The 15878-nt window shown below is 40.7% G+C and overlaps 1 protein-coding gene across 1 annotated transcript; it reads left to right on the forward strand.

Moving 5' to 3' along the window:
• Positions 1-59: 59 nt before the first annotated feature.
• LOC139639427 (calcitonin gene-related peptide type 1 receptor-like) lies at positions 60-11457 on the forward strand (the record flags this gene model as incomplete). Its single annotated transcript, XM_071513518.1, is given in 8 exon segments — positions 60-103; positions 2742-2865; positions 5782-5935; positions 7160-7220; positions 7427-7493; positions 7768-7986; positions 8660-8701; positions 11236-11457. Coding segments are annotated over 8 exon segments (933 nt in total), but the record flags the coding sequence as incomplete, so codon positions are not given.
• Between the last annotated feature and the right edge of the window lie 4421 nt (positions 11458-15878).

Genomic DNA, 15878 nt, shown 5'->3' on the forward strand with positions numbered 1-15878 from the left:
ATACAGACTATGATTCATCTCTCTAAATGGATGGTAGATGGTTGAATTTACTGTTCTAGTTTGCCAGTTTGCTAGTTTGAGTTTTCTTTAGTTATTTTGCTTAGCTTTTGTATGCATTCCTTTTATAGTAATTAGAAAATTTGTACTATCTTCACTGCAGCAGTGCTGTCATAAATGAATGCCATCGACCTGAAAATATTTCTGCTGTGTCACTAAATGTCTTTTATATACAAATTCATTGTCACTGAATGCTTTACGCAGTTTGATACGTCCCCTTAATTTCATGCCATCCTGGTTTGCTTGTGCAGCATATTAATTTCATGGATATTTAGGATTCAAAACTGAGGAGCCGTGAAGTCCAACGTATGGAGGAATGGGTTGGTGGTTTCTCTTATTGGAAGCGTGTGCACCTGAGTGCATTGCTCATTACGGCTGCTCGTCCCAATGTACTGCTTAATCCTGGAGGGAAAAAGTGTGCAATTAATTAAGATACTGCTGCTGAATTTCAATTAGATACAGGTTCAAAATTTCAAAGAGGATAAGAGTAAGGGAGATAGAATGTTTTTCTAAAGTCTATAAAATTTGGAAAAACTTGACAAATACTACTAATATAAAGAGAAAAAGTTAGCAGACTATACAAAGTTTATGCCTTGCTGGTACTTTATCTTTATTTTAGCTCTGGGAAGCAAGGATGTTACTTAATCACCATTATTTTTAATGGCACACAGATTTTACAGTTCCACTCAGTCCATTATCTTTGGAGAAACATTCTGAAGACGGGGCCTTGGGGAGAAAAATCTAACTTTATGTACCGTAACAATATTTGGGAGTCTTTTTTGGCCTAGTAGCCAGTGTGAAAACACTTGAGTTGTGAAACTGGACGTGTTGGATGAGCAGTGAGGGTGCTGACCTCCTAAAAGCAGCTGTTGCCCAGAGCAGATCTTGTAACGGACCCTCACTGTGCTGCAAGGCTTTATACCCACTCATAAATCTACCTGTGACGTTTAGTGCAGGTGCATTATTGCACATCTCAGGGCCGAATGAGCCCCACAACAAGAGTCAAAGTCTTAACTCAGCTGCACAGTAGTTCACCAGGACATTCATTCATTCATTCATTCACCCTAAGATCAAGATTAAAGTCAACAAATTAAGATCTCAATAAACTAACAAAGTCATGATTTGGGGGTTTTTTGTTTATTTTTTTTTATGATAGCCATACCATATTTATAGCCTGATCTCTTAAAAAGTTAAAGTCTTAATGTTGTATTATAAGATCCAGATGTGAAGTTTATAGTGGTATGTGATGGTGTACAGCTGCACTCTTGTATTATTTACAACTCTACATCAACACTGTCAGGATTCCCAGACAAAAATACTCCAGCTTGCCGTGGAAAAACAAGAGTCGGCTGAAACATACCGTGTATCTCAGGAGATTAGGACCTGTCACAGTCCTTACTACATAACGCTGCTATAAGGATGCTGCCGGTGTTCTGACATCCCCTTTCCGATAAAGGCACCATGTATATAAGTATTCAGCAGCTCCCGCATTTCCTTTTATGTCAGGAGCTGAAAAGAGCTGTTTATTTTTGGCCCGGAGGTAACCATGGCGTCTGAATGGCTTGATGAAAATGTGCAGTTGTATATGTTGTTTCGCTCTGGCTTACGGAAAATTGGTGCTGTTCCTGTTTTTTTCATGGGTCTCATGGGTTTTTATGAGTCAACACAAGATAAAACTGGCCCTGTGTAGTACAACTGTAACATATTACTTCTCAAACTATAGGGGACACATTTATAAGATTTCCAGGCTGTATGCAATATGTTTGGCACAAGGTGATTTCATTCAGCTGCATTAAAAACTCACATCAAACACAGCTGTGTTTGACTGCTGGCTGTCAGAGCGTGTGCTGCCATGAAATTAAAACATTATTTAACCATCACCAAGAATAAAGCTACTGGATATCAATGACATGAAATGATTTTGATTGTAACAATTGTTTTCACTTATTGGTCAAGCGATTCATTACGCAGTTCATTCTGATTGACCAACCAACGTAATGAGGAGGCACCCTTGGGATCCATTATTTGACAGTGCCTCTCAATTGCATTTAGATACAACCCAACTGTCCAGACAGACTCGAGCAGCATCTGACAACCTCATTAAACTATTAGAAGCCAGAAAAGCCTTTCCCGTCTTGTGGTTTGTTTTTTGTCCTGTTTACTGCATCAGTGCTAGAAAGGGCTTGTTTCTCTGATGATATATTATATGATAGATATATTTTTATGCGGCAGATGAGTTTTTATTGCAAATCTTGCGGAAGTTATTCTTCAATTTGAAAAATCGTTAGCAAATAAATGCTGGCCTCCGAAATGACATCTGAGCACATTCTCAGAGTTATTGTGATGGAAAAATGATTATCTGGGATTGAATTACAATGTCAATCAGTTGTAATAACAAGGAATATAATTTTGTACTGACAGTTACCTAATTATGGTTTTACTTGATAAGCTATATGAGTAATGAGGGTAATATTTTAAATAAGGTTAAAAACCTGTAATAAAACTTACCTACCACTTTAACCCACTTTAAGCCTAACCTATACATTCTGAATCACTCCACATAGAGATTTTTACTGTTATCGTTCTGACTTCAGTAACTATTTTTAGTGGAGTGCTGCTGTTAAAGTGTTTTGCATCCTGGCATGTCAACAGTTTGTATCATGGCCTCTCTGCTCACACAGGAGTCTGAGCTGCCAGAGGATCACACTGCACAAGAACCTCTTCTGCTCCTACGTGCTCAACTCCGCCCTCACACTCATCTACCTCGTCGCTGTGGTCAACAACCCTGAAGTGGTGGACAGAAACCCGGTGAGTTCGGCCTCTGTGCGCCGTTTTCCTCCACGACTGAATAACCACCGCACAGATGTTACTATCCATCCTGTGCATCGACAGCAGGATGGAAACTCCTGCTTTTACAACAACATACCTATTCATTTATGAGACCATTTAATATAGAATGTTGTATGAAGGAACATGAGTGGCTCCACTGTTATATCTTAAAATGAGACACAGATGCATTCATAATTTCTGATAATCCGAGTTAAAAATGAGGGGAAGATGATGTACTATGCCTGCAAACATTTCTGCGGACTCCTTTTTAATTCAAGCGTGTGCAAGCCAACACCATTACAATTCATTAAAATTAAGGTTGGCCATATTTAAAATATTTCAAAGCTTACAGAACAGGCCTCAAGTTTAAGTATCTACGAAGTTGCATCTTACCTCACGGTGCCGTATCTTGACAGTGTTTTACTATCAACAGACATTGCCCAGAGCTGTTGCTCTCTTAGCTCTTCCAGATTCTCCAGTCAGAGTTTTGGAGCCATGCTGAGTTTCAGACGCAAATTCTTTGAAACCCCAGGTCCATTAGGGTGAAGATGATAAATCTGTCTCCAAGGAATGCCTTGCTATCAGGAATGGACATAAATTCACGTGTTACTACTTACTTTTCAAGGAACACTCCTAGCTTTTTAATCCTTTAAGGAAATCAAAATAATGAAAATAGCCTCGGGCTTGGGCTGTTGACTTGGTGTGTCTTATAGTTTTTGCGGAATCTTCTTATCTATCCCTTTATGTAGACTGGAATAAAGGAAAGGGTAACTGAAAGCTCAGAATAAAATTAAAAACACTCACGCTCTTAAAGTCTAAGTTTATGGTAGTTTTTTAAAATCTTGAAAAATAGAATCAGAATATTCCCCGATCAGCTTTCACAATCAGAGGCCCTTATCTTTCCAAAAATGTGAATGTGTGAAACAAAGCAAAAAAAAAAGAACTTCAGATGATCAAAGTGACATACAACAACAACAAACAGGATTGTAAAAGTTGGCTTTCCATGCATCCAATCCCATTAGCCCCTGCTTGCGTTCTACTGGCGCGAGGCTTCTTTGGCCAGACGAAGTACAAGAAGCGTTTTGGAGACAGAGGAGACTCCAGCTGGGTCTGGGTTTCATTCCCGACCAAGCTGCCGCTGCTTTTCATACAGTCACGTTCCCCAAATCTGCCTGGCACGTCCTCGCTGCAGTATTTATTCAGATCCCCCAATCCAGACGTATCCAAGAAGCAGCGAGCAGGAATGACGGCCCTCAGCATCAACGTGAGGATAGATATATATATTCTTGTGCAGTGGCTCCTTTTCAAGTCTCTCCTCGCCATCAGTCAGAAGGTTTGTTTTGAATCTGTTACTTTCAGATGTAGCGCTGTCCAGTCAGGCTAACACATTGCTACACGTCAAAAGAAAATCAGTCGCCACGGCCCTGGTTCTGAAAGAGGAAGGAGAAAAGAAAAACGCAAACCATGGTTGGTTGAGTTTCACATGTGTCTTTTGAGGAACATTTTGAAGTTTTGTGCTGCCAAAGTTAGACTTATGGGCTTGTATTCTGTGTTGGTGATTTAGGGACGGTGGATTTTGGTGGAGATTTGCTCTCTCAGAGAAAACAAGCTCTCTCTCAGTCTTTCTGGTGTGATGATAGGGAGTCTGGTTTGGCCTGCCAGCAGTGTGGGGGAGTGAATCCCCGAAGCTTAGGTCAAACCAGGGAGGCTGAAGACATGAGAGACGTCTACACATTCTATAGCCACTTGATTTGTAAGCCAGACAAATATTTGTAATGTAATAGCAGCTGTGGCCAAGTCATGAGTAGTTGAATTAAAGTTGAATGCAATAAAGTGTGAAACAAGAAGGATTTGGGCTCCAAAATGAGTGAACTAACTCTCTGCACACTTACAAATAATCAGTGGCTCTGGACTCTTTCAGCAGAGATTCCTGAAGAAGAAAGGGAGAGATGGGGGAAGAGAAGAAGAGACATATGGCTAAAAGTTTAGAAGTGAATGACTGACATGTCTTTTTAGCTGTGTAAGAAGACCTCTGGGACATTAGACTAGCAACTAATAGCAATGCCAGTATCTTTGAATTATATCTGCACACATGCTCTTTGACACAGGGCCGGGAACCAGGAATCTCAATGTGAATGAGCCAGCGGGCGGAGCCACAGCAAATCTCTATCATACAAAATGTTCTTCCTTTTGTGTTCTCAATACGTGTGTTTCAGTGGAACCAATGAATTCAATACTTCTTTCAGCATAATAACTCTGAAATATCTGAATTACTACAATAATGTATATTGCTATTTCCAAGTAAATACTGCATACTACTCGACTATATTTCGACTGTATTTCGATAACATTAATATCACTTAAGTCATGTCTTTCTACGAATGAAAATAATGACTCATTCAAAGGACCAGAATACATAATGACACAAACTGTCATGGTATATTACTGTATTGGATGTAGAAATAGAAATACATATTGTGTGTAGGAAAGCAATATGCATTTATATGCCTTTTCCTTCTTTTTTTCTAGCGCGAAGTGAGACAAACACAATTGAAGAGCGCTGCATATACAAAGAAAAACATTATTGTACCTTTTTTATTTTTTATTTTTTATTTTTTGCATATCCAGCGGGGGGGTTCAGTTCACCTCCAGAGGGGGTAAATGAATAAACATCCTCTTCCCTGGAAAGGATAATACTGGCTAATGATTTTGTTCCATGGTTGGAGAAACATAGTCTGTGTTTCCTGCAAAACACTTCGATTTTCTTTGTCTCCAGCTGAGCCACTATTACAAGTGTTTAAACTTAGTCTAGATAGATAGATAGATAGATATATAGATAGATAGATAGATAGATCTGTAACCCCTGTGTGCGTCCTGTGTCTCACCTCTCTGCAGGTCGGCTGTAAGGTGCTGCACTTCTTCCACATGTACATGCTGGGCTGCAACTATTTCTGGATGCTTTGTGAAGGCATCTACCTGCACACGCTCATTGTAGTGGCTGTGTTTGCGGAGGAGCAGCACCTGCACTGGTACTACCTCCTGGGCTGGGGTGAGTCACTGTGTCCGACATCGCATTTGATCAAAACACCGCTCCCTGTATCGTCTCTGTGTCGGGTAACTGAGTTAACACCAGGCTCTGAGGCTCCTGGTAAACAGCCAGGAGTGGATGGGTCTGCTCACAGATTCTTCCTTGGGAACTTGGGTATTGTGCTTTGGGCTGCAAAATATTTCTTATATCATTTAGTAGCTTATGATTGTACTTGACTGAAAATGTTGAAACGTTTAGATTTCATATTACCATGTTTTTAGGAAAAATGTGCCAGTGTCACATGATGCTTTAGAGATGATAGATAATACAGTAAACGGACTGTAACCTAACCTTGGACCTCCACCGTCTCCAATCATGACTTATACATTTTCTCCTCATATTTCATCTCACTCTACTCACTGGACAACGGCAGCTCAAAAATAAATCGTTGAGAAGCCATTCAGCCTGTTGACAAGATGGGACGCAATCTAGCAGCCATATGTCAACCTGGACACGCTGACAGCTTTATGGTCCCTGCGTGGCTTAGTGCCGCTCCTGTCCTGTTTTTCACCTCGTTCAAAGCAGAAATGATGGGAGCGGTCTGTCCGATAAGTGGACAATGTAACCGAATGGACGGTGGTCGTTAAATATGGGAGTATAACCTTGAGGCCGGTGTCTATCATGTGCGCTCTGTGTGGATGGAGGAGAGCCAGTCAGTTAGTGAGGTCCATCTGGGGCCGGTATGCTGCAGGGCCTCACTGCCGTCTGAAAATGGACCATGCACGGATTCACGCGTGTTTACGCCCGGGCTAAAATTAAAAAGCTAATATAAACCCGGCCTCTATTGCATTGTTTATAGACGGGATTTTAAATGAGACAAGATTATCAAAGGAAATTGCCCATGTGGTGCTGTTATGCTTGGAACAATAGAATTAGGAGGGGGAAGCTTGTTAAAATGAGGATGGATGACCCGGTTTGACAAAGTTGATCCTCTGTTTGAATTGCAGCTTTTCCAAGAATGTACATCTATACTGGTCAAAAGATGTTGTCGACATGTTATCGTATTTTTATGCCGCAACTTGCTTAAACAATAATATTTGAAGAGTAATTCATTTGACAAGGAAGTGTAAGACCAACATAACAAGTGACAAAGCTGCCAAAGTTTTACAATAACATGATCAACAAATGGATTTTAGTCAATTCACTTGAGACCTCATATGGCTGCCATCTTTTTTCCTGTCCAAGGATTTCCCTTGGTGCCAGCGTCCATCCACGCTGTGGCAAGGAAGGAGTATTTTGATGACAAGTGAGTAATGTTCCAAAACCTTCTGTGAATAAACAGGAGATGTTTATACACGTGCTTGTCCGTGTGTGACAGAGAATGAGAGTATGCAAATCCACATACATGTGTGTGCATGGGTATGTGTGTGTGTGTGTGTGTGTGTGTGTGTGTGTGTGTGTGTGTGTTTTGGACAGTAGACAGTACTGACTGATATGTTTTTCCTTCTGCAGCTGTTGGATGAGTGTGGAAACCCATCTGCTCTATGTGGTCCATGGCCCTATAATGGCAGCACTTCTTGTAAGTCTGCTTCACACTCTTAAAGTTCAGCTCTGAAACTAACTCTGCATAATCCACTGTTCAAGCTCTCAGCGTCCTGTAATGGACATAAATGACACTCATCTCATTGTCAAAATATTCATTTTTCATTCATTTTGATGACCGGCAGAGGTCACTTCAAGTTTCTGAGATTCAGTGACTGAAAATCTAATAAATAGAAGTAATTTTATAGGAAGTTTGTAAAAAAAGGTGTCAGATTTGTGCATGCTCTCTTATTGTATGTATTTTCCCTCAGGTGAACCTGTTCTTCTTACTGAACATTGTAAGAGTGTTGGTGACCAAGTTGAGGGACACCCACCGGGCAGAGTCCAACATGTACATGAAGGCAGTGAGAGCCACCCTGATCCTGGTGCCACTGCTGGGAATCCAGTTTGTCATCTTTCCCTGGAGGCCAGAGAACCGGCTGGCAGGGGAAGTCTACGACTACATCATGCACATACTCATGCACTACCAGGTAGGCAGTTTATTTAACTACCAGGTGGGCAGTTCATCTATCTAACTACCAGGTAGCCACTTTAACTACCCAGTAGGCACTTTAACTACCAGGTAGGCAGGTTATCTAACTACCAGGTAGGCACTTTAACTACCCAGTAGGCACTTTAACTACCAGGTAGGCAGGTTATCTAACTACCAGGTAGCCACTTTAACTACCCAGTAGGCACTTTAACTACCAGGTAGGCAGGTTATCTAACTACCAGGTAGGCACTTTAATTACCCAGTAGGCACTCACTTTATCTAACTACCAGGTAGGCACTTTATCTAACTACCAGGTAGGCACTTTAACTACCCAGTAGGCACTTTATCTAACTACCAGCTAGGCAGTTTATCTAACTACCAGGTAGACAGTTTATTTAACTACCAGCTAGGCAAACTATTCACTTACCAGGTAGTGATCCCATTGCCACACCAGAAAGGTATTCGACTTAATTTACCAATAAGCTTTCTATTTAATTGCTATGTAGCCATTCTGCTTCACTGTCGGAAAGGTATCCTCATATTATGAACACAACATAGTTATTGTTCAGGAGAAAATCCATAAATCTGAATTCAAGTCCAGCACGTTTTCTGAGCATAGCACAGCAGTAAATAATGGTGCACATGTCTGATTGTTTTGCTTGTTTTTCCAGGGTTTACTGGTGGCAACAATATTCTGCTTTTTCAACGGGGAGGTAAGCACCATTTGCACTTTTATACAAATTAGCAGTTTTCTGGAATGGGTTCAATGCAATGATATTTAATGGCTCTCCAGTAGAGTGTTGGTGCCAGATAACTTAATGTAAAGTATAGTTTTATTGGACCCCGAACACTTTCCATTTTTGGCGCCATGTGCAAAAAATAACACTTCAGTTTTGATAGAGCACTTGCCCTTTTGTAAAGGCCAGTCTGCACACGGCACTCTGGGAGCTGTCCAGTCATGGAGCAATAAAACAGCTCATTGCTTATGGCATTATGCATGAGACATCGGACTCCGTCAGGCAAGACATTTTCACATATTGTTTTCCAGGTCAGCACTCGGACATCTTGTGTTTGTACCTGACAGCATATTAAAGATTGGCCCATGAATGTTGGCAATTTGTCCGATAGAGACCCTTTCCTCAGATTTGAGTCCTTTTTTTTACATTTTTTTGTAAAATAATTGTAACATTATCAGAATTGGCCACATCTGTCATGAAATAGAATTACAACAGGTTGTGAAGTATTAGCTTGTCTAGTGTTGTGGCAGAAAAAGCTGCAGGGTCATGTCAGGTGAAGAGTAAGACACAGTTTATAAATGACTCCTAGGTTTCCAAGTCCAGCTGGAAATTCACTCTGCTTTCAAGTTCTCCTGTCAGCCTTTCAAACCCTGTCTGCAGCCGTTTGACAGTGAGCATCCTTGACTTGATTCAGCCATTTCTCCAAAGGAATGAGTTTCATTTTCATTAAAGCGTGGTTCTGAGGTTACTGGTGTTGTGGAGACCTTTTAGCCTGGCAGATTAATTGGGTAATGGAGCAGGACTCTTCACATACTGTGGGGCAGAGGCCCCACAGTATGTGTTGTTAGGTTGAATTAGGCATTTTGAACAGGTCGTTAGATAGCATGTCGGTCTGAGCAATACGGGGAGACAAGGCAAGACGTTTTTTTTCATTGCATATTTGCAGCCGTTTAGAGTCTGAGTTTAGGCTTAAGGTTATGAATATACTTCCTATTTTGAAATTGCAAACAACTATTTGTTGTTCTGTGCCTTTGTTGGGAAGAGTTGGGTAGTGTATTATGCTCTTTCTGGAGTTTCATTTTTTTTTTTAATTGTTCTGCAACTACTGAGAAAATGAGAGAAAATGAGGCGGTTGTGAGACATCTCTGCATGAGAATAAGACAATGCAAAGATCCGTAATGCGGGAGAGGAGCCCATTTAAATACCCAGCATGAGGTATCTGGCACAGAGGAAAACATGACGAATTAGCAGCTTTGAGTCATGTTTTATACATTGGAATTATTTCTCAGCCTGGAAAATGGGTCAATTATTAGCTCATATATGCAGCCAGAACTCATCAGCTTCACTCAAAGTGCCATAAACAATTTACATGTGTCCAAAGGACAAATCCAGTTGCTGCGTAATAAAGGGTGCATTGACACACACTAATTGTTACGAGGGAATGAGACTGTTTGTTTGCCCCACCCGCATAATGGCTGGTTCTGTCCCCTTAATCAGGACATGGGTTTCTGGGGCTGGGTTCATTTCTGTTTTTTGATTTCAAGGCCAAACTGCACAGACCTGCCTTGTTTCTTCAGTGGTCCCATTGTCAAGTTAGGTCAGTGAGATGAAAAGCTTTCATGCTGTATTTGTGACATCAAGCAAAACGTTCCGTCTAACTGGACAACAACAATTACTGTCATAATTTGTGTCATTAGATCATTGTTTTGCAGTGTGTCCTCATATACCCTCAGTAATTACAGTAACATTTAGGTATTACAGAATGCAGTAATTATCGTTGCACTGCTGGAGAATTATAGCACTCCAATTTGGTTTCTATTTTCGGGCACTCAATCAAAATCTCAGTCTCATTCAAGATGACACAAATAAAAGAATGAATGAATGAATGAATAATCTTGGTGCTAACTTTTTCTTCTATGTAGTACTAAAAAATAGAATATCTTACAAAAACAATTTTATTAGAATGTACAGTATATATATATATATTTATTTATTTATTTATATTTATATATATATATTTATATATTTATATGTAACACTTTACCATGAGAAAGGCCAATGGATTTTGGGCATCTAGCAAAATGCCAACAAGCTGTCAAGTGAAAGTGGTAAATATAATTCCAACTACTATTTCTCTAATCTATGATTTTGAAAATCTTACAACATTGATTTGTATAGGAATTGGGTCTAGAAAATCTGAGATATTTCAATTCAACAATTCAAAACAGCACTGACTCTCCCCTCTAGTGTGGTCCCCCTCCCAGTTTGGTGCAAGCAATGTCATTTTCTTGGTGCAAGGTCACTGCAGTTGACCTGAAAATTGGGTCCAAGTGTTACCTACAGTACATAAAACTATATAAAAGATTCTCACCATGATTATGACCACTGAACCACCGCTTTTATTTAGCGTGTAGTATCTCCACAGGTGTAGCTCTCTATGACACATGTTCTGAATGTGTGTGTGTGTGTGTGTGTGTGTGTGTGTGTGTGTGTGTGTGTGTGTGGTCCAGGTGCAGGCGGCTCTGAAGAGACAGTGGATGCAGTATAAGACCCAGTGGGGCCAGAGGCGGCGGGACCACTGCTCCATGCGCTCCACGTCCTACACAGCCACTTCCATCACCGAGGTGCCCACCTTCATGTACCACCACGACTGCAACAGCGAACACTTGAACGGCCGCCACACAGAAGATTCCGAACTGGTGGCACTGAAATCAGGGGAGACGTACGCTTGATCCAACAGAGGAAGAAGAGTGCAGCGGTGGGAATGGCCGAGGAAGCGGCGAAGAGCGGTGGGACGTGGCAGAGACATGGGAGAGAAAATTAATCCAGTTTGCCCGTCTCAGTGACTAAAACTCCGAGGCTGAGACCGGTCCGTTCAGCTCCAGACTGTGGGAAGAGATTTTACGGGGTGTGGAAATTACGAGCTCATTGAGATGGAGATGGATTAGCTACAGTGCAAGGCTGATGCTTCATTTTATGTCACATTGCTGTTGCGGCTGCTTTTTCAGAACTGTGATGATGATGAGAACTGGTGGCATGAGAACAAGAGCTGCGTTTGAAACGTGTCACTTCCCAAGGCTGCTAAACTGTGTGAGCTCGCTCACAGTTCCAGGGTGGAGATGGAAATAACTGTGACTGTGATGACAGTGAGGGTGATGATGCTCTCTGTTAGGAAGATAGTGGTGAATGTGATAATGATAATGACGATAGAGGGGTGTGAATGACATGATGTAGACGAGAATGGTGATCATGATAAAGATGGCTGTAATGATGATGAAGAAGAAGTACCAGTCGTTCTGCTTCACCTATACCAAAGGGTACTGCATGTTGGTCACAGGTATGGAAGGGCATACTGTGTGTGAACTAAGCTGAGCACAGACGGGATACCCTGAAGCAAAACACACACACACAACACACACACAACACACACACACCAACAACACAGATCAGATCGTATGTGCCATGATAGAGGTCAAAAATCAAAAGGCCCTCTGTGCTTGAGGCTCTGGAATCGTGTACATAATGTATGTTCACTATGTTTCATTTCCAACGTGTTAAAGATGTTTTAAAAGGATTTTATTTTTTTCGGATTAATGTTTTCTTCTTGCCAACTCCCGCTGAGTGTCTGTCTTGTGACGCCGCACTCCCGACTGCTTTGCTGTTTTGCAGTTGCTGTATTTGTGCCGTTAATGAACATCACGAGGCAGAAAGAGAAGCAAAAAGAAGAGAGACGCTAAATACACAGAAATATAAATAAGAAACTTTATTTTGAGGTTGAAAGCCAACAGAGTTTTTTCACTATGTATGAGTCAAATATGCCAGCAGCCGTGCCAATGATTCCGGCAAAGAAGCGGTGTCTCTTAAGTGTGGATGCCACATAGTTTGCTTTTATTCATGATCCTACTTTATCATGTTCATGATGCCATTAATCCATCTTTTGTTCTTTGAAAAGTGAAATCCTATCCTTCCTCCATGTTTATTCACACATCAGGTACTGTGTGACTTAGCATCCAGACAGATAAATGGATGTTCACAACACAGGAAAGACGGAGCGAGGAAGCAGGCTCACTGAGGACCAGATGACAGGAAGATCACAGTCATATGCACAAACTGATCAAATTAGTTCCTTTTAAAGAGTAATTCAGTTAGTTTGTTTACATGCACATCATTAAAGAATATTCACATCTTGCACACAATCTTGCACAGGCAACAAGCAACATCAATCATTTCGTTCTAAATTCATATTGCCCTTATGTCATTTCAGGTTGATTTGGTATAACTTTACCATAAGGTGTTGGAGGCTGCGGGTCAAGAGGCTTGATGGCCAGATGTAAGGAAAGAGTAGGTGTGAATACTAACAACGCACCAGGCTGATTATACTATGGGTCACTAGTCAACATCTTGGAAACTACTCATTTTGTTAAAACCTGGATGAATGATGTGTCTTGCATAATACGCAAAAGTTTCTTGAAAGCCCCATGAGCTCCTATTAGATATTCCAGAAATTACATTTAAATTTGGCCGGGGATTGGCCAAAAGGGGACACTGGGTTGGGAAAACATTAATTATAGTGGATCTGCCTCCAGCAGGCTCAGAGTGCTGCGAGTTGTCCAGGACTTTCATACTGTTTATATTGCCACTCTTGGTGTTGAAATAACTTAAAAACCCCAAAGTGTTTCACAAGCATTTCACTAAAATCTGTTTCAAAGACACCGATAAAGTGCAGCTTAGATCATTTTTCGAACCAGTGGCTAAGCCTGGTTTGACTATCTGAGATGACTATCAGCATGATGACATTTACACTTGTATCTGCAGAATCTGTTTTATACGAACAGCACATTTTCTGTCAAATTGAGGGCTATATTGTGTTGAATGTCTGGCTGCCGTATGTGCGATGTATAGATTTGTAGGTTATCTCGTCACTGTCAACCGGAATAAGGTTATTTGAGGTTATTTGATATGTTGTTATTGGATATCATAATACGGAGGTTTACAACAAAAGTGAAGCCAAGGTGAGATTTCACATTTAACCCTAAAAGGCCCCGAATTTGATCTTTCCATCGCAGACTATACGTGGAAACACCATCAGATGTTAATCACACTGGGTTGAAAATCAGGTTTTCTATCCTCGTGTAAATCCAGTAAATGAATCCAGACACATCCGGCGTCAGAACCACAAAGCCTTCCAGATGGTCTTATTCATCCCACCAGCCCAGCAGTGTTTAAAGCCCTCGGTTGCACTTGTCATCTGATTTTTGTCATCTGATTATGGCGGTGGGGCACTGACAAGTTCAGACACACATTAGAGCGGTAGAGTTTAGCATTAAAATCTGACAAGTGAAGGCACACTGTGAACATGTATTGTATACAGTAGAAATATAACCAGACGAATTAAAAGAGCTTACAAATGAAATCATATTGAAATATAAATTCTCTTATGTATAATGAAGGGTTTTTTTTTTTAGACCAAATGTGGACAGCATTATGAGCTAAAACCATTCAATAAGTATGATCAGAACACAAAAATCAAATCAAAGTGTCTCCAAGTCTCCAAGTTGAAGCTGTATTTTACCCAACAAAAAGCAAGTGAACCCCATAAGCTCAAAGCAATCAGTCTTGTTCCACAGCCTCACTTACTAACAAGCCCCTTAATCCCTTCATGAAAAAAGAAAAACCAATGGTAACACTCATCCAGTGTATTTACTGTTGCCAGCCAGCTATAGGGAAGGAACTGACAGTGACAATCACATTAATGAGAGAGAATCACACTATTAGCCCATGATGGCAGAGAAGGTTTTACCGCTATCATGATCTTATATGTAACATTAAGGTATGTGATTATGAAATTTGTGATCCATCTTCTTCTGCATCTTTAACATGCTGATTTGTCCTGGATGTGGCACACACTGTGTGACACATTATTGATATTTTGGTTCAACTGGGGGAAGACAGATTCTGTATATTTTTGTACGTTCACAGTTAAGTTGTCCTGTGCCCGTGTAAATACAAGCCGGCATTGTGTTTATAATAGATGTTTGCGCTGTGAAATATTCCGACAGCTATTTCTGTTGCCTTCATGTCATTCATTTTGGCTTGTGTTTGTCTCTTTCTCCCTCTCGGCTCGGACTGGCATCATTTCAAAGCAGACCAAAAAAAAAAAAAAAATGCATTTTGTAAAAGTGCACTAAATTGACTGGCTTTTTTGTTCGAAAGCTATTTGGCTCAAAAATATAGACATAAAAGATTCTTTGGTGTTTGTTCTTTATTTCCCGAGCAAATGGTAATCAAGGAAACATGCTGAAATGTGTGTTTGAAAAGGAAAAAAAGTTGAAAAAAGGTGGAGTGAAATGAAAAATTGCAGAGCTCATCATTTATGGTGATACACTGTACTGCTCATACTGTAATTACATTTCGAATGATATAATGAGGTTGAGGAATCTAATGTTGAAGCAAACTTACTTCTTATTACTAATAGAAGCGTTCACACACTTTCCAACAACTCCAGTGCGCACTTTGTTTTCAAGCATTTTTTACCACATTCCCCGTTGATTCAGCAGCATTTTGCTCGTCAACGCTATTCTCCTCAATGTTTCAGGGTTGAGAGATTTTGTATAATGAGTGTGCAGGGAAAACAAAGGAAGTCGTACTTCATTGGTCGTTGTGCTTCGTGATCCCTCAGGCTTGGCAATGCAGTGCAGGCCCATTATTCTAAAGCTTCAGCTCAAATCACATACCGACACTGGATGTGCGCAGCAGGCCGGAATCTATTGACGCAGTCCGTCTCTAAGATGGACGGCTGCTCGCTCCCCAAGACACAGTAAGCGGTTGTTATCGCACTAACGAGGCTGAGTTCTCCCCTTTATGAGAATATTTTCCCGCATTTCTATAGGCATCTGTACAACTGTACAATATGCAATTTCAGGCTCTGCTGAATCCTAATGCTATAGCAAGAGAAGAGGGCATACAGGCCCTCTATGTCAGTGAGATAATATGATAATGATGATGAAGTTCGACTTGTATAGAGCAATTGCGGTAATCTTCTGATAATGATTAACCCCAAAGCCATCAAATAGAGTTATTAACTTAAAAAATTCAATGCAAAGTTTAAAATGGCATGTGAATAGCACTGCATATGAAGGCGGAGATGGAAGAC

This window comes from Centroberyx affinis, unplaced genomic scaffold (assembly GCF_046629955.1).
Source record: "Centroberyx affinis isolate AG114_WGS23_722 - 3 ecotype Tasmania unplaced genomic scaffold, CSIRO-AGI_Caff_v1 ptg007268l_1, whole genome shotgun sequence".
Taxonomy (NCBI): Eukaryota; Metazoa; Chordata; class Actinopteri; order Beryciformes; family Berycidae; genus Centroberyx; species Centroberyx affinis.